The sequence below is a fragment of the Emydura macquarii genome, unplaced genomic scaffold (assembly GCF_026122565.2).
Source record: "Emydura macquarii macquarii isolate MOO-44397 ecotype Brisbane River unplaced genomic scaffold, CSIRO-AGI_Emac_v2 contig_2742, whole genome shotgun sequence".
Classification (NCBI taxonomy): Eukaryota; Metazoa; Chordata; order Testudines; family Chelidae; genus Emydura; species Emydura macquarii.
This window is the reverse complement of record NW_027132879.1, coordinates 487,242-510,027: the sequence shown is the minus strand read 5'-3', so window position 1 is coordinate 510,027 and position 22,786 is coordinate 487,242. Positions and strand designations below refer to the sequence as shown.

The 22,786-nt window shown below is 44.7% G+C and overlaps 1 protein-coding gene across 4 annotated transcripts in view; it reads left to right on the top strand.

The window, feature by feature from the left end:
- XIRP1 (xin actin binding repeat containing 1) overlaps positions 1-22,786 on the top strand; it is a 49,428-nt gene that overhangs the window by 5,129 nt on the left and 21,513 nt on the right. For 3 of the 4 annotated variants that reach the window (XM_067566190.1, XM_067566189.1, XM_067566192.1), the window contains exons 4-5: positions 1,252-1,653; positions 3,713-3,794. In XM_067566190.1, coding sequence (XP_067422291.1) covers positions 1,252-1,653; positions 3,713-3,794 — 484 coding nt within the window. Of the gene's footprint in view, positions 1-1,251; positions 1,654-3,712; positions 3,795-17,188; positions 17,497-22,786 lie in introns of those variants that run through there. The other variant, XM_067566191.1, reaches the window with a different exon arrangement.

Sequence of the window (22,786 nt, the reverse complement as noted above, 5' to 3'; positions counted from 1 at the left end):
TAGTATTCTCTAACATTTCTAAAGTTTCCCTTTATAAAATTAAGTTGCTTTTGACTGAATATATCACAGGCTTTAGGACCTTACAGAATCCTAAACTAGTAGCAGAATTTCCTGCTGGCTAGGCAGCTGGTGTGCGGCGACCACTGCTTATCCTGCTATGATGATCATGGTCTGATTGTTGACTTGTTCTCCCCCATCTGCCTGTATCTACAGATTGTCTCATCTTCTACTTCGATTGTAAGCTCCTTTGTTCTGTGTTTGTACAGCACCTAGCACAGTGAGGCCTTGATCCATGACTGGGGCTTCTAGGAGCCAGTAATACAAATAACAAACCCATACCAGGGAAACCATTCAACTCCCACTGACGAGAGAGAGAGAGATTTAACCAATGTATTTTCACATGACTAAATTCAAGATTTGACCCCATGTCTGAAGAGGGTAGTTGCAGATTCTGCAAGCTGATCCATGTAGGAAGACCCCATTGAAATCTGTGGGGCTCTATGCAGGTTAGCCTATGCAGACCAGCTTGCAGAAATGGATGCCTAGCACCTTAACCTGCTGGACCAACCTGGCCTATGCCTGTGTGTCTTTATTTGTCTGGTAACTTAAAAAGGAACAAGAACTAAGAGTTCCCCTTCTCCCTCCCTCAGATTAAGCATCAGTCAGCACAATGCACAGGTCTTTCTGCATTAGGACACAAGCAAAGTGTATTTGAACTCAACATTAAACAAACAATTCTGAAATGAATTATATTAATTCTTATTATCAAGCCTTTAAACAGTATTGTAGATATAGGGTCTGATTCTCTTCTCACATCAGCCTTATAGCTTTGTAATTCAACTAACTTCAGTGCAGTCATTCCTGATTTACACCAATGGCAGAGAGAATATACTGTGGTCCAAACACAGCACTTTACAGACCACAGAATAAGACAGTCCCTACCACAAAAAATTACACTCTAACACAGACAAGACAAAACAATGGACCACAATTCAGGAAAGGAAGAACTGTGTGCAGATCAGCGGCACTAGGGTTTATGGAAGGAGTGATTTTTAGGGAGAAGTCAGAAGGGCAGGAGGAAGGTAATTGATTGAAGCCTGCTCCAAGCCTAGTAATATGATAGAAGGCATGAAGTTGAGAGTGGGTGGTGAGGATCAGGACTGGAAGTAGAGCATTACAATCACCGTGTGCTTCCTATCGACAGAGCAATGTGGAACGTAAAGAGTAAGTCTGTTTTGATGTATTTTTTAGATCATGGTGAGAAATGTTCTGCAGCAGGCTTCAGGGGAAAAACTTGCCTTACTTCCAGGCCACGTCAATGACGGCTTTAGGAGCAAATCCATGGAGAAACTGACCCTCCATCAAACCAGTAGAACTGCAATGAATACTAGGAGACTTCAGACCAGCTTCGACACCAGCAGAGCTGCTCCCATTTCACAGCTTACGGCTTTCCCTTTTGCTACACTCCAGACAGCATCTTTCAGTGGCAGTTTTAGGAAGAGTGAGATGGAGTCCAGCACAGCGACAACCATCCAGCCTCTGACCAAAGGGGCTAAACGCTGGACAGAATTGTCCTTCTCTTCACCCCAGAGCAATAGCAGGAAGCAACAGTGGAACGCTGCAACCACCACAGGGGAAGAGTCAGCCAGAAAGGTTGGTGAACTCTCTTTTTCCAGATCTCCCGAGAAACGTGAACCCTGCTGCTGTTGAACTCAGTGCAATGCAACGCCCATTGAGGTCAATGAGACAGCGAAGCACTACTGTAGAATGGCGAGCGGAACTCAGGAAAGGACTTCAGGTTACAGGAGGGACAGATATTGGTGTGAGACTAGATGCTCAGAAGAGTAGGGGTAGGGGTTGCTCCCGGGTGTGGCTAGGAGACAAACACCAGAGCTTAATGCATGCAACACTGGCTTCCCTGCACGTTCACTCACACTCTGTTTCTTACAACACAGAGTGCCTGACACAACACGCATTGCTAATGAAACAGGCACACGACCAGCTTCCCAAGCATGCACCATGTTTCCTGTGGACCAGTTTTTGCCACTTGTGCTCCATGAGCTGCCCCACTGGGTTCAATGGAACTACCCCTGGAGTAAGGTACTGCTTCATGTGAGTAAACATGGCAGAATATGGCCCTCCATCAGTAACTGGTGGTGTGCGTAAGGGGAAATGTGTTAAATTTTAGCACTAATTCATGTGACCAGTGAATAACACCAAGGAGAGCCAGGAAATATCCACTGGTGAGAACAAACTCATTTCCACTTGTGATTTAAACTAGATTTGAACCCTTGTCTCCAGAGTGTACAAATCCACTAAGGGCCAAAGTCATAGAGTTATAGAAGATTAGGGTTGGAAGGGACCTCAGGAGGTCATCTAGTCGAACCCCCTGCTCAAAGCAGGAGCAACCTCAAAGTCCCCTCTTCCTCAGCCCTCCTAATCTAAACACACTTCCTTCCTGACCCTGAAACACAGTTCAGCCTAAGTCATCCAGACCTCAGTGATTTCAGACTGGCTGTTACCAGGACCAAGGCTCATGTACCCCAACCTATACTAAGTACACTGAAAATCCCTGGGTTATCCAGAAAACACAGTTATCCAAACACACTCAGTGTGCCCTCATGGCAGTCATATAACTGAGATTGCACTAGATCTCGTTCTGCATACCCCCATCCTGAAAGCAACCAACAAAGACCAGAGAGCTGCTTGCCCTGCTTTCTATAGCTCTGAGCAGCAGAGACATTAGAGGAATCAAACGCAAATCAAAAAGTCTTGGAAGAAGGGCGTTAATAAGACTTGACACTTTGACTGCTCTTTATAGGGCTTACGGGGTTCTGCTTCACACCCTGCCCCCCAAACAAGATACTACTGCTAGTTATTAGCAACGTGGTACCTTACTCGCCATAGAACTGCTGGTTGAGGCCCTTTGGAGACCCATCTGGAACAGCAGGTAGCGCCGCTGTAGTGTATTGCATCACTCTTCCACAGGGAGGAGAGGATTTCCTTGCTGAGAAGGCAACAAAGGAGAATAAAGATAATTTCAGGCTTGAGAAATCTCCATGTAGGGACAGGTCAAAGAAAGGGATAAGCTTACCTCTGTCAGAAAGAGGAGACAATGAGGTGACCTTAAAAAAGCTGGCAAACTTTTGTACAGGACTTTGGGTTGATAGGAAAATTAACCTCTCTGGAAATAGCTAAAAACTAAGGGCTACCATCTCAAAGGGCCAGATTTTGATCTCTTTAGTCCCATGGACTCGTACCTCACTCACTAGATATGCTATTGAAATCAATGGGGCTACGCCCGGAGTAATTTACTACTTCATGTGAGCAAAGGGGACAGAAGTGAGGCCAAAATTAAGGGTAAGCGGGATTTGTTTGGGGACATGAGTTGCCCTGTGGTTTTAAGTGGCTCTCGGGCATGCTTACATGAAGCGGTAACAATGGCGGCAGTATCAAGTGGAATCGTTAGAAGTGCCTGGAATCAAGAAACTCTCTGGGGCCAATGCATCCTCTGAGTTATAAAACAATTTGGGCATGAAGCTGGCACACCGAAGTGTCATATGTAGAGGGTCTATCAGCACCACAGTAGGACAATATACTCCATGGCCCAATTGCCTTCTGTACGTGCCAGTGTCTATCAAGGCTCTGAAAATCTGTTTATGGAAATGCAACTATTCAACTAGCAGCTCTGACTGTTATCATTCCCATACAGGAAGCGAAGTTCTGCGGGAAAAGTAAGACACCCGTCTCTAAATTGCCAGATACAGCCTGTGACTCAGCCCTGGGCAAGCACAGTGAGTCTCCGATTTATTTTGGTTACTGGTTGATCTCAGCTATTCTACTGCCATGTCTCCGATTACGATGCTCAAAAAGAGGGGTCATCTTCAGCTCTTGTGCAAACCCACTGATATCGGTTAAAGGGCTGAGGTTGCCCGGAAAGCAGAGTTTGACCTACGTCATTCTTGCCAGCATCAGTGGCAGCTTGGATGGCCAGGAAAGGTAGCTTGATGGCTCTGCCTTCCCTCGGGAGATACAGACACAGACAAAGTCGCTGTTGAGGAGGCAAAGGAAGGGAGTAAATTATCTAGCAAGTAAGACATACTGCAAATTACTCAGCTAAAACAAATCAAATATAAATCTGCCATTTCATTGACTTAGCACAAACGTGTCACAGCCAGGTTTTTATCCTCAAAGCATTAGCCATTATTATAGCCCCAGTTTAGAAATGGGGAAACTGAGGCACATTACTCAAGTGACTTGCTCATGATTACACACTGAGTCCAAGAGAGCGGGGACTGGAATGCAGAACTGCTGGCACCTGGGCCAGTGCTCAGTCCACTAGGTCATGTTGACTCTCTCTATGCTATTAGTCTCTAGTCTAATGCTTAAAAATAGGTGGTATCAAATTAGCCCTCAGCACGTCCATGTTTAGCCTGGATGGGCTTGCACTGCATTCGAGGTGAAATAATTTTCCCATGCTACTCAGTGAGCTAGGAGGTTTATTTTGTACAGAAATAATGATCGAACTGCAGCACTCTTGGCTTGATTCCATTTCAAATCTTGCATGGGTGACGAACCAGATCCAGTCATCATTGGCTTAAGATAGCATATTGTAAGTGATCCCAGCGCTGTGATCTCATTAGACCCTAGCCATTGCTGTTGTACTGTCTTTAGGAATGTAGGCACGGTACTCAACGGAACAGCTATTTGGGGAAAAGAGCAGCTCAGGTGAACAAGGTGGTATCTGAAAGATGCCACAGTTCCCACCAGCTTTCTGGTTGGAATCATCATCATACCTTGCTCAACTGGAACTGAGGTCTTTGAGATACCATTAATGTTAGCTTCATCATTAATTTTACAATGCCAAGTATAGGAGCAAAGCTCATCATCTGGCTGATGAATGATGATGCACTATCTATCTTAGGATTGTATACTGCCACCCACCGTTGTAGTATCTGAGCACCTTCCATGTAAAATCAATAGCAATAGCACAGTCCCTAGTGGACTTCATGGAGTCTCTGGAACTTCTCCATTTATGAGGTCAGAACTCTGCTTGGGGTAGAGATTGGGAGGGGGTTAGGAATAAAAGCGGCATATAAATTGGGAATGACTTACAGTAGACACACGTTCTCAGAAAGGAAGGGTTTGCCACATTTCCTAAAAGTTGGTCAGACTCTGGATTTGCGGCCTCTCCTCTGGGAGATGGTTCCTTCCCGCAACACAGAAAGCCTGGTCCCCAGCTCCCACAGGCTTCATCTGCGGCTTTGTGGTCTACATTGTCTCAAAAGAGCATGGCTGTGTCACTGCTATATTCTTTCAATGGCAGCACCCTGTCAGGATCCTGACAAGGGCAGTCAGGACCAAGGGTCAGAGCAGGAGAGAAGTTCATAGTCAAGTTCCAGGCCAGGGTCAGGACAAGAATCAAAGGCCGAGTCAGGCTTCAGGGTCCAGGTCAGGAAGGTGAGGTCCAAATCAAGCCAAAGCTGAAGCCAGGAGTTCAAGAGCAGAAAGCAAGAATAGCTGTGGCAGCTACAGGAGATCCACACTGTTGCCTAGACACTTCTTGGAACACCCCTGGGGTTCATATGGGGTGGGGAACCAATCAGGCACCCGCTGCAGGCCTGGGGTTGTCTGGAGGGGTTGTGTGGAAGGCATGGACATGGGACGGTGGCACTCAGGATCCCCCTTCTGGGCCATAGCCCTCCCAGACTACAAGGCACCAGAGGGATCTGTGTTTGATTTCTGAGTCCAGTATCTCGTGGATCTCATGCTCATCACGTCTTGGATCTGCACCGGAGAGGGCAGTGGTTGGGGTTGTTGACATAGGGTTTTAGCAAGGAGATGTGGAACACTGGGTGTATTTTGAGGGATCCGGGAAGCTGAAGCCCTCTCGTCCCCGGATTCATTATCTGGCTGACAGAATATGGCCCAAGGAATAGGTAATCCAGTTTATGACATGGCTGGTTGGTGCAGAAATGTTGGGCTCAGAGCCACACTTTTTGCCCAATGGTGCCAGCCCTCCCCAGGGCCGGTAGTCAGCATACCGCTTGTAATCTCCGGTGGCCTTGTCCAGATGTGCCTTGGGTGCTTCTTGGCCCTTGTGGATCTGGCGCACCCAGCTGACAGGCAGGGGATTGGTGAAAGTGACAGGTCCAGCCAGGTGGAGACAGGGATGGAAGCCACAGTTTGCATAGAACAGACTTTGCCCAGTGGAGACAAGACAGGCAATGTAGAAAGAAAACTCTGCTTGGGTAGGAGCCTCGACCAGCTGTCCTGGTGTAAATTCATGAAGCAGTGCTAGTATTGTTCTTACACTTGATTCATTCGCTCGGACTGACCATTAGTGGGTGAGTGTGAGGCGGTGGATGTGTAAGTGTGAACCCTGAGCAGTTGAAGCGTTTTGTGCCAAAACCACGACACAAACTGGGGACGTCGATCAGTTGTGACTCGTGCTGGGAGCCTGTGGAGATGGATGTCGTGAGTCACCAAGCGTGGAGCGTTCTCCTGTGACGGGCAGGTGCGCAATGGAGACAAAGTGGGCCATTTTGACAATTGGTCAACCACCATGAGGACTACAATGTGCCTATTAGCTATGGGGAGTTTGGCTATAAAGTCCAGGATAATGGTTGCCAGGAATCAAACAGGGTCTCAGAAGGCATGAGGGTGCCAAGGGGTTTTGACCGCAGCGTTTTGGTGCAGGCACATACCTCACAGGAATCAACATATCAGTTGAGCGTCATGTACATCTGTGGCCACCAGAGGGAGGGCGGAGCCAAACGGAGGGTCTTGAGGGGACTGGAGCCATAGTACCTATAACCGAGGGGGTCCCGGCAGGACATACAGCTGGTCCTTGACATATAGCAAGCCATCCTGGCTTGCTGCCTCAAGTTCCCTCCCTGCAGCTGAGCAGATCAGTGACATGAGGTCTTACAGAATCCTGGCATCCAAGAAATTCAAGGGCTTAAGCATATATGGGGACTTAGTGAGGGAAGGCGTTTGGCTGGCAAGATATTCCCCTTTTCAGGACACGGCATTGTTGGTTATGTTCTGGGTCCGCAGGTGAATGGGGTGAAATTAAAGCATGTGAAGAACAGGGCCCAGAGAAGCGGCCTCTGGTTCAGCACCTTGGCTTGGCAGAGATACTCTATGTTTTTCTGATCCATGTAGACCTGGATACAAGCCCCCGCCAGACAGTGGCGCCACTCTTCGAAGGTCAGAAGCTCCTTATTTAGAATTCTGTAATTCTGATAGGCTGGAGTGAGCTCCTGTGAATAGTAGGCACAAGAGAAGAGGTGCTTTTAGGACCCCGCCTTTGGGAAAGCATAGCCCCGATTGCCACATTGACAACAAAGGATCATGCTGGGTCCGGATGGGGCAGCATTTGGGCACTGGTTGAATGTTTGTTGGGCCTTCGGAGACCAAGTGAAAGTGGTGTTTTTGTGGAGAAGTGCTGTCAGTGGGCTGATTTGGCCTGAAAGCCACAGATGACACACCTATAAAAGTTACCGAACTCCAGGTAGCTCCTTGATGTTTTGGGAGGGTGCACAAGGTCCATACCACCTCCACCTTCTGGGGTTCATCTGGAGGCCCCGAGGGGGACAAGATGAATTCCATGGAGCACCAATCAAGGCTGCACTTTTCCAGCTTTGCAATCGGATCCTCAGTAAAGATAAGGATATTGTTTAGGTAGATCACGATGCACTGGTCTAGGATGTCATGGAAAACCTTGTTCACAAAGTGCTGGATCATGCGGCGGGCGGGGAGGAGGGGAGTAGCAGACAGGCAAAGTAGGGTGTGACATCAGTTCGGTGCAACAAAAATCAAATTGATGTCTGAGGTGACTACAAATTACAGCATGCTCAGACCAACTGCAAAATATATATCATTTCTCCTCTTTTCCTCTCCATTTTTGTGTTAATTTAAGAATGTATCCACAGGGAATTTTCAAAACTCAAAGTGGGGCATGCATGAGAGAGAAATTGAGAGTGAGAGCATGTATAAATAAATTATATATTTATTTCCCTGGTGTAAGGTTCACACATCCTCGGTAGAGTAGGAACGGACCATAAAATACACAACAATCACTTTATGTTTATATGTGTTAGATTAACACTGGCTTATGAAAGCATTTCTGTTCATGTACCTTCTGAGAGTCTCTGTGATGTGAGGGCTTACACTGCCATCTAGAGGCAGTGTGGTTTTTTCCCTGCACTCCAAAGTCTGGGACTGGACCTTTTGTCACTGTACAAAGTCCTCACCTGTCAGAGATTTATGCTGTTCAGTAGTGGAGCAGCGGAGGGTTGAGGGAAGTAGTTGCCATTTAGGAAGGACTGTCTGGTCTCTCACTCCCTTGGCTGTCTGGCAGAGATGAGGAAACTGTTCTCAACCCCGAGGGAGGAGAGCACTGTGTCACTCTGCTGCAGATTAAGGAGCAATATTGCTGGGCTATGAAGATGTTGCCAAGTCGTCTTTAGCAAGGAGGATGGTGACTGTGATATGAGGCACCAAAGTGTGGGGAGGGGAAAGAAGAGAAAAATAGGAGGGACTTCTCTGGGCTCAAACAGGAACACCTGCCCCACTAAGAAACATATTCATAGTTCAATGGATGTTGTCAAGTCAGGGACTTTTTGTTCTGTGTTTGTACAGCACCTAGCACAGTGGGGTCCTGGTCTAGACTAGGGCTCCTAGTCTCCAAGGAAGGAGGAGGAAGAAGAAAGATATGGTGGGCATCAGCAGCATTCCATTGAAGTCAGTTGAACTACTTTAATTTACACCCACTGAGGATAAAAGCAAAGAATCCTGACTTGTATTACAGATATCTCTTCCAGTGTAATACGCTTCTGATACTTGCAGTAACACAGGTTATTAAAATAGAAAATAATTTTGAAAAACTCATGTTCCTTTCACAAATTTTTCTGTGTTTACCTTGTGCATGTCTCTCTTCTTGGAGAATGATAAACTGGTCAGTTTCAGAGATATCTAGTCTGTTCCTAGTCAATTTCACTCTCAGGTTTTCATACACTAGCACAAAGCTTCTTGGATAGCAAATTCAGGGAGGAGAGCGGGAAGAGGAGGCTAGGGATTTTTTTTGTTTTGTTTTGTTTTAAACAAAACATTTTCTCATGCAGTTGAATCAAAAGGCAATCATGAAAACATTTCTATTGCGTTTCTGTTTATAAACCTGCTTTTTGCATGGACTCTGACCTGTCTGTGTCTTTTTCAGCCTGAGTATTAGCTTTGTGGATAGGTTGGCACCATTTCAGTTAAAGAAATTGTTGCATCATTTCTATTGCCTGAAGAAAATATGTATTTTTAAAAGCCATTCCATATACATGTAATTTTGTGTGATCTGATGATCAGTTGTGCAGAATTTTCAGAGGTTTTGTAGATTGAGTCATATTGTCTCTTTCCAGGGAAATTCAATAAATTCACTGAATGTTGCTTAGTAAAGGCAGACTGTGATATCTTTACTCACATTGGGTAGTACTTTACTCTACAAATACGAGACTACTCATGGTGTGAGGTTCTATTTAGTCATGAGTAAGGATATCAAACTCTGGTCTTAATTTAGCAGGTCAGAAACCTTGGCCAGAGCCCTGGAAAGGAGGCAGTTCATCAGATGAGAAGGGCAAAGATTTGTGACTACCCTTCACACAATCAGGACGGTGCATGTAGCCCAGCAAACACTACTACTTTGCAAACATGACAACAGACAACTGAATGCAAAGGATATTGTAACTAACCAATAGAGCTCGCTTTCAGTGGCTGGTATCTCTCACTCTGTCTAAGTTAGCAAGGACCTAGATCTTTTTAAAATAGGGTGTCCATGATATAATGCTGTCCTGTGGCAAAGAAGAAGGGGAAAGTGGAATAAGGTATCCCCAAACCCAACATCAGACCTTGCCTCTTCTTCAGTTTCCTGACTCTCATAGAAGCTGGCAGGCCAACTCGTGAACCAGTTTGTCAGTGAATCTCCCATCATTGTTAGAATTTTAATCTCTTTTCCCAGTGATCCACTCATTGGTCAAACAGAAGTATGGATCAGTAGGAATCAAGACAGGTAAACCACGTCCTGCCACCTCGCTCACCTAAAATCTTGGCCATTGCCTACACAGCTGATATCCCAGTCAGATCTTTTACCTACCTTTCCCTGACCTGGAGAGGCAGCTGGGAGGCAGCTGACTAGTCACAGGTAGAAGCTATGCCCAACCCCCTTAAAAGGCCATCCCACCCTGTGAAGAAAGGTTTAAGATTACCTAAAATCCCCGCGGTTACTTGTTCTCTCTTCCTACATCTCTCTTCTTAAAGTGCTTCCAACCTGTCCCAGAAAGAATCAACGCCCCATTGACATCTTCAGGTCTTTCTCCACTTCCTAAAGAGTTACTGTCATCCAGTCAGGGAACAGAAACAATACCCCAGAACTTCATTGCTAATAAAACAGCTCGGATCTCAGGTACTTGCCACTGACAGTTCACAAGCAAATCCATAGGCTGAAATAGTTCGGACAAAACTCTCCGAGGTGAACAAACATGTAGAAGCTATAGTCTGCATTTGATCCTGAACTATTGATGGCGGTGGCAGCTATGTCATTGATTTTGGTGGAAGCAGGGCCTCTGCACACAGACAATTCATGACCAACTCTAGCCAGCGATCAGCAAGTGTATCCTTGTGCATTCCTACGGCACATTTCAGTTATCCCACCTGTAGATGCTGTTTGGCACCTTGTCAGCCCAGGCAAGTGAGGCACAGCCTAACCAAGGATTCCCAAAAGCTACAAAATACATCTTGTATATGTACAGATTTAAATTCAGTTAAGGCTGTTAAAGACAGTTAAGACCGTTAAGGCTGTTAAAGACAGTTAAGGCTGGTCAGTGAAGACCTGCTCAATCGATCCAGAAGTCGACGCGTTCAAACCACCCCCTCAAGTGGCGCAGCGCAGTGAAGACGCCGCGTAGACGGGAGTTACACAAGCTACAATTTGAAGGTAAGGATAGACCAGGCCTCGGTCTCTTCAGTAGCGAAACGCAAGCCCAGAAAGTTTGAAGCACGTAGTGCTGCGTGAGGCTCAAAGCTTGGTACAACTAATAGCGCCTCAAGAAGCTGCCTTGTTACCGTGGCAATTTGTCACTTTATAAGGGCGTTGGTGTGGTAACCTCTGCTTGGTGAGGCCGTGTGACACGGCAGGGCCCTCCTCTCCTGCCTTCTCATATAGATGGCTCTGACACCTTTGTCCACTTTATTTGTGTTTTATTAACCACCATCCTCTTGCAGACCCATGCAGCAATTCTATTTACAGTGTCATCCGACCATGAGAGCGGGAAGAGATCTCTCCCACCAGAGATCTCCCTTTACTCTAGCCCTGCTGCCCTTTCTTTCTCCCTCCCTCTCTCTCTCCTCTCCTTCCTATGCACTTCCTTTCTACTCTTGCTGTTAACAGGCTAACTGCTCTCCCCAGCGCCAGTAATTAGCCACTCTTTCCATTAATCAGGCCTTCTCTGGGGGAGCTAATTGGATTTACAATGACCAGAGCCCTGGTTCAGCTGCTGATTCTCAGCACTCCATCACTTGACTGGTTCTGGACTTGGTCACTCATACTGGAATTTGTGAGTAATGGCTTCTGTAGAAAGTAGCAACGTAGGTGACATGAGAAAAAGAGGATTTTCACTATGAACAACTCTCTTTTTGAGATCTATCATTAAGGAGGGCAGAATAACACCAGCACTAGAGGTTTTGAAGAAAGACAGGAAAAGAACGTGACAATTTCAGACATCTTGGTATGAAGTCCATAAATGGCTAGCTGGAAGCGCTGAGCGTAACAAATTATGTTTTTAGCCCTGCTTGCTTCTTTCAATGAAAAAAATACATTTGGGATAATGAAAGTTACTGTGACTAGAAAAATCAGTGACGAAGCACATCTATACACAGATCATCACAAGAGCACATAACAAATGAAGTTTCCTTGAAATACTTAGAGCAGGAAAGCACTCTTATAGATGTGCTGTTTAGTGAGCAAAGGCACCTTGCTATCTTAGAGCACTGTGAAAAATCAGGAAGAACTGAGAGATTTTGAAGCAACTAATTGATTTTCAGCTGTTTTAGTTCATCAAAAACTTGCATTCCTTGGCCACTGTGAGACAGAAGAATCTATCAACTGGGATAATTTCAGGGAACATTTTTATTATTTTTTTCATCATGATGAGGGGTTATAGGTTTATTGGCCAAAAAAAAAAATGCATCCATCTTTTTCTGACCTATGACAGACAATTCAAAATGAATTGATCAAAGGTGTGGCCGAAGAAATAACATCCTACATTGATCATGAGATTCAAGAATGCAGCTTTTTCACTTGCAGAGGAGACAAAATATCTGACATTTCTCACTTAAGCCAGTTTTCACTTGTGTTATGCTACATGGACAAAAAGCAGAAAACACAAGAGAGGCTCACGGGTTTTAAAGATGTCAGTGGAGATTGAAACGCATTTGCTTAGAAGCAGGTTGTGGATTCAGTGATATCAAATTACGACTACAAAATAAAATTTGTCTCAGGCATATGACAGCGCCACAGAGATGACTGGTGAACTGGGAGATCTGCAAGCTCTAATTTATAAAGCAACTACTCCAGCTCTGTTTGTACTCTGAATTGCCACAGATTAAATCTAGTTCTTCAGGAAGGGATGCGGTATATTAAAGAAATGTGTGGGGGGGTTTTGCAATCTTGCAAGGCTTCTCTGCATTATTTACATGCTCAAGCAAATGCAGTGACCTGCTGGACCAAATTGTGGGTAGAAGGATACCTTCCTGGTATGTAGCTTGAGGGCCCGCCAACTGCAGAGTTCTACATGCCATTGCAGTTCCTCTTTCTGAGACAAAGTATTTCATGAGATTGTCAATGTCAGTGGTTGGAGGGGTGGGGGAGAAGTGAGAATCTCAGCAATAAGCGATAGGATATCTTGCAAAACTAAACAACTGCCAGTTTCATCTCTTAGCATAACTCCTACCTATTGTAACGTTTTCAGCATCACTGACATTCTCTAAGATGGTCTTCAGAAAACGGCCATTGATGTAAATGACTGCAATTTGCAAGTTCAATTAACAATCACAAGTATTGATGACTGAGGTAAAGAAGAGCAGTTCAAAAGCATGTTTAATTATTCAGCCACTACCCTGGCTGATTTACCTTCACCTCCAAAAAGGTGTAGGCTGGAATTGGAAGACAGGTTCTCTGAAGATGGTCAGAAAATGTATTTACAACTATACCGTGAAATCAATGATGACATCATTGTGCAGCTCTCTCTCAGGACTCACCAAGATTTCCAGCAAGCAGTTCCCCACAGATGCTTTTACCTCACTCTCCAACTCTTATGGCAGCTACTTTGATTTAGATCATCCCAGGAATAAGGCTGGTGTCATCTTCAAAGATAAGCAGTTTCAGAACCATTCTGTTAGAAACACACTACACTTAATCAATGAAACTGGGCTCTGTGAGGTGCTGAAGGAAGTGTACTACTTGTTTTGCTTAGTTACCACTAGACCAGCAGCAACAGTGAGTGTGGAATGAAGCTTCTCTTGGTTTAAATGCATCAAGACACACTTGAGGAGCGCTGTGGATCAGGGTCATCTCAGTACACTAGCCACAATATTCGATGAAAAAGAACAGCTGTTTTTCCTAGAGAAACAACCAAGGGATGTGATGATGGTATTGCATGTGTTGCTTAAAAAAAAAAAAAAAAGAAAGACAGCTTGATCGTCACTATAAATAAGATAAGCTTAAGTCTCTTTTAATGAATGTAAAACTGTCACTCTTGCCATGACACGACAAACTGCCTTGTTTGTTTTGAATTAATGATTTTTTGATATTGTATTTGTGTCTTTATAGCAAATTTTCCACTAAATAATACGTGATTTTCAGGTTCTGATTTGCCAATTGATGATGCATACTTTAATTTTTAGCAGTTTTGTAAGTTATGTGTTGTTTAGAGTGCTAGTGTGGCTTTGTGTTTTTAAATTGATGGGGGTGTATTATAATTACATAGTGACTGTTGTTTATCATTTGAATGCATGAAAATGCTCTAAGCAGAGGTGTATGAAATTAGCTGAAAAATGTCTATTTACCTTTGGCTTTAACTTAAGCTGAGCCAGTATTTAAATTAATGTGAAAAAATCTCTGAATTTTTAAACTGTCTGTGTTTACTTGGAATTACTCTTCGTCTTACTGTGAACAGATTAATATTAGACTCTTTTCCATGTATATAAAAATAATTGTATAATAATAGCTCTGAGATTATACATTGGGGTAGAATTAACTATTTTGTGATTTGTGTCTCACCTGTCACAAAAGTCTCAAGCCTCCACAGTAAACTTTCTTAAACTGGGAGCTCAGCCAAGCTGCTACTGGCTGCTGTCTAATCCAGCAATGTGAAGCCACCCCACCCGCACCCCTTGGGTGGCTGATGTTGTTGTACCCTGTCCTTGACCTTGTGCCCTTCCAGTGCTCACTGCCTTTTCCTCTTCCCAGCAGACATACCCAATTAATATGCTGCACCTCCACCACGTGTCCTGGGTGCTCCCAAGACAGCCTCTCACTTCATGTGCTGACTCTTGCTTGTTATAGAGGTTATGAATAATCTAGTTAGCTGAGCTGGTAAACATATGACAACCCCTGCCATTTCCATTCCTGTTAGTCAGAACCTGGCTGGTAATCAATGAAATGTATATCACAGGTTTACTCAGAGCCCCTGGCTTTCCCCTCTGAATGTGTAAGATACCCTGTGTGGGGATATTTCATAAGAGACTCTATTGCTGCTTAATAGTGTCTTACTCAGAGACCATCTCGTGCATGGAGTGCAATGTCTTGTTGACATGGGAGATTAATGACTGCGATCTCTGCACTATAGTTTTTCCAGGGCTCTTTTTCTCAGGCAGTTGATTTTCAATCAGTTCTGAGCTACCTTAACTTTCTTCCCTGATTCAAGGCTATTGAGGGAAACCAAAGAGAGGTTCATGGAGGGGGATATTCTTGTGGGACACAGGTCTGGACCCAAACCCCTGGATCTCAGCAAGTGGCTAGTAAGTTGTGGCATAATTTAAGGCACTTGCCAGCAGTTGGGGTGGTGAGGATCTGAGCCACACCAGAAAGCCCAATGGGAAAGGAACAATATATACAGTATTGGAGGGCAGAGATAGCCAAAGATTGTAAAAAGGGGTTGAGCAAAATGGATTGGAAAAAGTAGCATTCGCAAGCTATTAAGCCATTGTCACAGGGAAAATAGGGTTCCTGTCTGGGGACCAAAATCTTTCCTCGCTATAATTCCCACTGAGTTCTTATCCTTATTTATGTTACCTTAGTGCCCACAGGCCACTGCTGATAGCAGGGCCCCACTATGCTAGGTGCTGTACAAACATATAGCAAGACACAGTCACTGCCACAAAGATTTTACAATCTAAATAGCGAAGCAAGACAAAAGAAGTCTGGGGAACTGAGGCTCATAGGATTGGAGTGACTTTCCCAGTGCCACACAGGAAATCTGGGACGGACCTGGGAATGGCACCCAGCCATCTTGATTTCCAATCCAGTGCCTTAAGCGCGAGACCTTCATAGCCTCTACCTTGTTCAAACTTGTCCAGCTCTAGCTGAAGCCCATCACCCCAGCCCCCGGTGGGGCTGAAACCGGGAGCGGAGCTACAGGGACCCGAACCCCAGCACTCTCCCTGAGACTAAAATCCTGAGCCCTTGCGCCCATGGGGCAGAAATTCTGAGTCCTCCCCCACTGCCCGGAGTCCAGAGCACCCCCTGTCCTGCAGCTGAAGTCCAGAGCCCCCAAGCTCCCCCATTTCCCCAGCGGCTGAAGCCTCAAGCCCTGAGGGCCCACACACACACACACACCAGGTGGCTGAAGCCAGGGCCCTGAGCCCCCCTGCCCACTTCCTCCTACTGGCTGCGCCCTGGAGGTTTTTATAGCATGATGCGCAGGGCCTCAGAAAGAAAAAGATTGAGAATTTTAGAGCAAGCCTACACAGTCTTATAATTCTTCAGCGGGTAAATTAAACCAATTTAGACGCCCTTAAAACAGCAGCGGAATGGGTGAAACTAAATCAGAAAGGAATCTGAGTGTAAAGGGGCTAAGCCAGTGCAAGAAGAACTGACTTATACATCACCTCTGAATTTGGCTGACAGACATCATTTTAAGGTGGGCTGAGAGTTGAAGGCACTCAGACCTGCACAGGATTAGCTCCAGTGTTTTTCACGTTGGCCGACAATTCACAAGAAAACATGAAACCCACACAGAGCACTTAGGGCTTGTCTACACTTACCTCCGGGATTTGGCAGCAGTCGACCGGAGTTACGCAAGGTACGCAAAAAACTTGCGTAACTCCCGTCGACTTCTCTGCTTCTCTTCTGCGCGCCGTCTTCACTGCATTGCGCTGACGGGAACCATGTTCCCGTCGACACAGTGCTACGCCACTTCAGAAGGTGCTCTTAGTACATCGATTTCTGGATCGACTGAGTGAGTCTTCACTGACTGCTCAGTCAATCCAGAGAAGTCGATCTGATGGCGGCGAATTTGCTGCCATCAGTGAAGACGTAGTCTTAGATGCAGTTTTGTACTGGGGGGAGATGGGGAGGAATTCCTTGCTGACCTCAGCTAGCGATCAGTTTGTGCCCTGAGGTATGGACACGCTTGCCGTTTGTATCCTAGTTAGGGTAAAGCTAGGAGCTATTGTTATTTATACATAGCGCCTTTCTCCACAGTCTAAGAAGACAAGAGCAAAAATAAAAAGCAAAAAAATATAAACTAAATAAAAAGAAATGCTTTTTAACCAGCGGGACTCATTGTCATATGAAATTATTTAATGCAGGGGGGCCTCTGCTGTAGCATTCCTTATTTTATGTTCCTCTGCCATATCTCCTCTTGCTGTTCGCTCTTCCAAACCAAAGAGTTCTAGAAAAAAATACACATCCACTTAAATGCTAATTGTGTATGGGCTAATATTTGTTGCCTTTCCCAGCTTTGGACGTAGTAAAACTCTTGTGACAGCCGCAAAAGGTGCCAGTGGCCTGGCCCAAGAACCCATGAGTGTGCCTCTTCTCCAACGCACAATATTTGGACGCTTACACATCCCTTTACTGAAGCATAGGGGGGCTTTGTGGAATGACTAAGCCTGTCATCATTCCAAGCTGCAAGCGCCTGCAATGACTTGAGACTGTCAGAGCTGCAGGGACTCTTGATTGACTCAGCCTGATGGAACAGCAACTTCCGTATTCCCTAAAAATAAACCATTTGGCTCATCCTCTCAACTTAGCCCAGCGCCCTGTGATAAAATCAGCTGTCAGAGACCAGTTAGAGGCAGAGAACAGGATCAAGGGACGCAGATTGGAGCAGGGCTTCTTCACAGGATACACTAAGGGCTGCTTCGTTGTGAATTTCAAAAGCAACTGACTTCTGCTGGGACTTTCTACAGAAGAGACACGACTAGCTGGACTGGCAGGAGCTCTCTGTAAGTAATTTGATGCCTGGACAGATTCTAGTGAAGATTTTTCAGGTATTATGCCCAATATACCATGGTAAAGGGCCCAATCCTGAAAGATCAATGGGAGTTGAGGGCAATCAGCACCCCGCAGTATGAAGCTCCAAGTGAGTTTTCTGACATCGGAAAGGAATTAATTGTGTCCGTCTGGAGCCTAGTAAATCCAGATCCCTGTGATCTCTTTTCTTAGGGAAGGTATTGCCTCTGCACTATGGGTTGTATTTTCTGTGTAGGTCAGCAAAACGTTGACTTGTGCATTACGGGATGTTTCAAATGGAGAGAGGGCTTTTAACATGGTGACAAAACCATTCCTCCCCTCCCCCATAGCAAAGCAGCCAAGGTTGTCACAATGTCTAGCTTCAGTGCAGCCATTTTAACCTCATTGGGCAGGATTCAATTACTTTAATGAAGCTCCATCAGTTTATACCAAGGGGCTGGCCCATTGTGGCAGTCAGATCAGGTGTAGAATCTATGCTAGGTCCATGCTTGCTGTATATGAGCTAGCCAGATAGTGGATGGATGGATGGATAGATAGATAGATATTGCATGTGACTTGCTAATTTGCATCTACATGGCATTTGAAGACTGATCAGGAAGCAACAGGTTTCACTTCAGTTTACACCCTTCAGGGGAAAGTGACAGCATAGATTTTGCCAAGGATAGAATTTGATTTCCCTCCTCTGCACTCCTGCACATCAAACAATGAAGAAAGCATTTGTGTTTCCATATCATGGGGCTCCCTCCTGAGAGCAGCACAGTACCTGTCTGAAGTCAATGGGAGCAGCGGCTGCTCAAAATGTCTCAAGATCAGGCTAATAGTTTCTAACGTTTGGAAATCCTTTTGTCACTCCTGTTCACTTGTCCAGCCCAGTAAACACCTTTGGAAAAGCCCATAGATCTCTCAGATTCTTTGCAGCTTCAATCTATCTCCTGCTCTGCCGCAGCTTTTTGCTTATTTGTTTAATGGGCACCAGAGCTGCAGGTCTAAGGTGCATATGTTGTCTAATAGATGGATCAGGGCACTGAGAGTCAGAAATCCTACGTGCGAGTCTTGATTCTGCCACTGACTAACTATATGACCTTGGGCGAGTCACTTAACATCTTTGTTCCAGATCCTCAGCTGGTGTGAAATAGCATAGCTCCATGGATTTACATCAACTGAGGACCTTGCCCTGTGTGTCTCTAAAAGAGGTAGACTACTGTTTATACTGTGATCAAGTAGTTTGAAATCCTCAGCTGGAAGGCACTATTGACATGCAAAGTATGTTTTTCGTTCATATATTCTCTTGCTGTTGTTTCCTTCTGGGATGTACCCACTGACATCCTGTCGGCTCTTTTAAGGACAACAGGGCTGCTTTTCCCCTTCCCAATCTTTGGCTAAAAACATCTTAAACAGCTTCTTTTTAGTAGAAAAATAAAAGAGAGAGAGAAAGAGAGAGGAGATTGTGATTCCATCTGCTATAATAGCTACTTAAAGAGGGATAACATGATGTGAAGACGCTCCCTCAATCCAGCACAAAGCGGTAGACAGTCTGCTAGTCTTAACTAAGTGAGAGCAAAGAGAACCCGAGACTGTGGGTGGGAAATGTTATGAAGAACATTCAGGCCCCATAAGTGCCTTGAATTATTAGTTATTTCTAAGGAAAGGAAACACACTAAGCTCAAGATCATCCCCGGAGCATATTCCTGAAAGCTGAGGCTTGTCTACTCACAAAAGCTGTACCCCTGTAACTGTCCCAGGATCGCTAAAGCAGTACCCGTGCCCCTAGTACAGACACAGGTAGACCAGTCTAAATGTGTTTTCTATTAGTACAGTTTATTTCTGGGTGGGACTGGGAGTAAGCTATACCAGTATTAGGCACCTTTATACCAGTATAACATGTCCACTCTCGGGTTTGTAATGGTATAAATGTAATCAGTAAAACGTCACAGCACTGACATAGAACTAAATCTGTGTGCAGACCAAGACTTAGACCCTGTCTTCACTTACCTCCGGGATTCGGCGGCAGTCAACCGGAGTTACGCAAGCTACGCAAAAAACTTGCGTAACTCCCGTCGACTTCTCTGCTTCTCTTCTGCGCACCGCCTTCACTGCACTGCGCCGAAGGGAACCACATTCCCGTCGACACAGCGCTACGCCACTTGCGAAAGTGGTCTTAGTACGTTGATTTCTGGATCAACTGAGCGGGTCTTCACTGACCGATCCGTCGATCCAGAGAAATCAATCTGACAGCGGCGACTTTGCCAGCGTCAGTATAGCCAGAACCTTAGAGATTGCACAAAGATGTCTGGAAAGTAGCAAAAGATTATTATACTTAAGCACTCAACAATACCAGTAGGAGATTTCTGGCTAACATTGATTTCACTCCACTGATTTTGTCCCCTTTAGCTTGTCCTCTCAAAGAGGTCGTAGATAAAATCCCTACAGGGAATTCCCTCGTGTCAGCTACTAACCAGTAACTCAGTCATTGATGACTCCCTCAATGTTGCTAGGTACCACCCCCACCTACTTTCTGGTCTCTAGAGATGTATTGCCTGGCACAGCTCAGATTCTCGTTATTCTTCCCATCCCCCAGCCCCTCCAAGGAATGGGTATCCCAGAAGAATTTTTATCTCTTCCAGGCAGGAGCTCTCAAAACTGCATTGAGAGCAGCTGGCCTTTGAAAAAGGAGATAAATTTTGGAAGCTATACATATTTGTATAGGTAGCAGTAGATCTGTGTGCATGCACCTTCAGATCGCTATGCAAGAGCCTTTGCTACAACTGCTGTGAGGAATTGGCCGATTCATGATGCCTGAGGTAAAGGGCAGAATATCCTTCATGTGTCACGTTTGATTGAAAACTCTCTGGGGCAGGGATCATGTTTTTGTACAGCGCCTAGCACAACAATGCCCCAACAATCAGTGGTCCTGTGGTAATATAAATATAACAACAATCAGCTTTGGTCTGTGGTTTTGATATGGTGTCACAAACCAAACCCTGTTATCAAAACACATCCCCTGAACTGTGGAGAAGTTTGGGGTCTGGACTAAAAAAATGTGCCTTTTGGTATTACGTTCTAGAACACCGACATGAAAAAAGTAGGATTTCTATCCTCTGCTCTTTTATAAGCAGTCCTCTTCCCCCCTCAGATACTAGCTAACAGTTTGCCTCTCTTAGGAAGAGTGGGAAATGCTTGTGGAATACAAGGGCTCTGTTTGTTTTTTTAAGGATTTTGTTGGGATTTTTCCAGATAGGGTTAGTTTTTCCAGCTCCGAAATAAGCTCTCTTGCCTGTTATTGACTAAGAACAGGCAGTGGTTTCATGGGTCCATGTGATAATTTACCATAGTTAAATTAATAGAAAATATGGAAAAGATTTGAAAGAGTTACTTCTGACTTAATTGGTGAGATACATGCAATAGCAGAGCAAAAATATCCACTCAGCTAACCTTTAAGGTCAATAGCATTGCAAACAATGTGTAAAGTTATACAGTCAGACCCCTTTTTATATGGCACAGATATTTACTTGCCTTTATGTAGTGGGATTTCTTCTGCATCCCAGTACATGCGGGAAAAGGAGACACATACAGTGTTCAGGCCTGTCCCGACATTCTCAGGATGTCACTGCATAGTGATTAGAATGGACCTGCCTTAAAAGGCATGGCATTCTTAGCACGAAATTGAGCCTTCACCCCATTAAGATGTTAAACCAATGGCCAACTCTGTACTACTGTTCTTAGCGATGTTGTCAGGAGCAAAGATATTGCTACAACCCTGTCAGCTGTAGTTTGGCCACAGGGTGGAAAAACCTTTAGGAATCAACTCTTTGCTCATCTTGAGTTCACACCAATGAGTCAGAAAAGCACCGTACAAGGAGAGTGAGAGAATAAGCTAACCAAACAGTCACATCTAAATAGAGACACATTTTTCACAGACTTTCTGCATGACTTGGGAAAGTCACTTAATCTCTCTGTCCCACTTTTATAACACATCATTTGTCTGTCTTACTATTGAGATGGTGAGTTCTTTGGGATGGGAACTGTCTCTCCCTGTGTATACATACAGCACCTAGCACAAAGAGGCCCTGATCTTGGTTGCAGGGTCTAGAGCTAAAAACGATAACAACAATTGGTAGTTAGATAGTAAAGAGATGAGTATGGTATAAAAGTAGAACAAAAGAGGCAATTTAAATAATATTAATAGGACCCATTTGTGATCACACTTTAGATTAAAGTTCCATTTATAAATAGTCCATAAAGGGTTAAGAAATGATTAATATATACAAGCGTGTTACAGACATGAGAAGCTCATGTGATAGGTGGCTCTAAGCATATCAGAAGTGTTATAGGTGGTTATAAGGCATGGTGATCAACAACCTACTGACCTGATGGACTCTATAATAATTTATTACACATTAATTAAAACAGCTGCTAATCATTTATTTCAACCCTTTATAAAAGGAAGCCAACTACAAAGTGTGATTCCATTGGTGAATCAATTTTGAATCTACAGCCATAGCTTCATCCTACTTGCATTAGTCAATTAATAGTCAGAATGCCTGGAAAGCTTTCATGGGCGGGGTGTAAAGCCCTCTCTAAGGATGGGTCTTTCTAACCAATTGCCCTCTTTTCCAGCAACCCCCGCCCCCACTTTCTCCAGTCAGCAATACCACTAGCAGCTGTTACTTGAGGAAGCGCCTTTGCATTTTTTGCACCAGGAATAGCATCTCTGCATTCCATCGAGCCTGAATTTTTACAAAGACCAAAAATAACAGCAGAGTGCTTCAAAGTGACTCTAATGTCAGTCCGGGGCTGCGTTTTACTGAATCACCTCTGGACCTCTTTACATTGCATGGGAGTATTAAAGTGTGATGTGTCACCCGCAAAGAACTGTCAGATTAAAGTTATATGGCCAAGGTTTTTCAGGAGTGACTAATGACTTGGCTGCCTCAGTTCTTGGATATCCAACTTGAGACATCTTAAAAGGAGGCCTTGGTTTTCCAAGGTTGGAAATTCAGGCCCATTTAAGGGGTCTCAAACTGGGCACCCAAGTAGTCACCTTTGAAAATCTTGGCCATTTAAATCCTACCTTGTTTTCTTCATAACACCTTAAATTATTAAACTGCAAGAATTTCCTTTTCACCATAGCTGTTCTGTATTTACTTGTTTTGCACTGCACTCTGCTCTTCTGATTATAGTCAGTTTCACTTTTCAGCTGAGGTATTTAGCCAATGTTGCAATGCGGTTCTCAGGCACTAGCACAAGGTTGCACCATGTAAA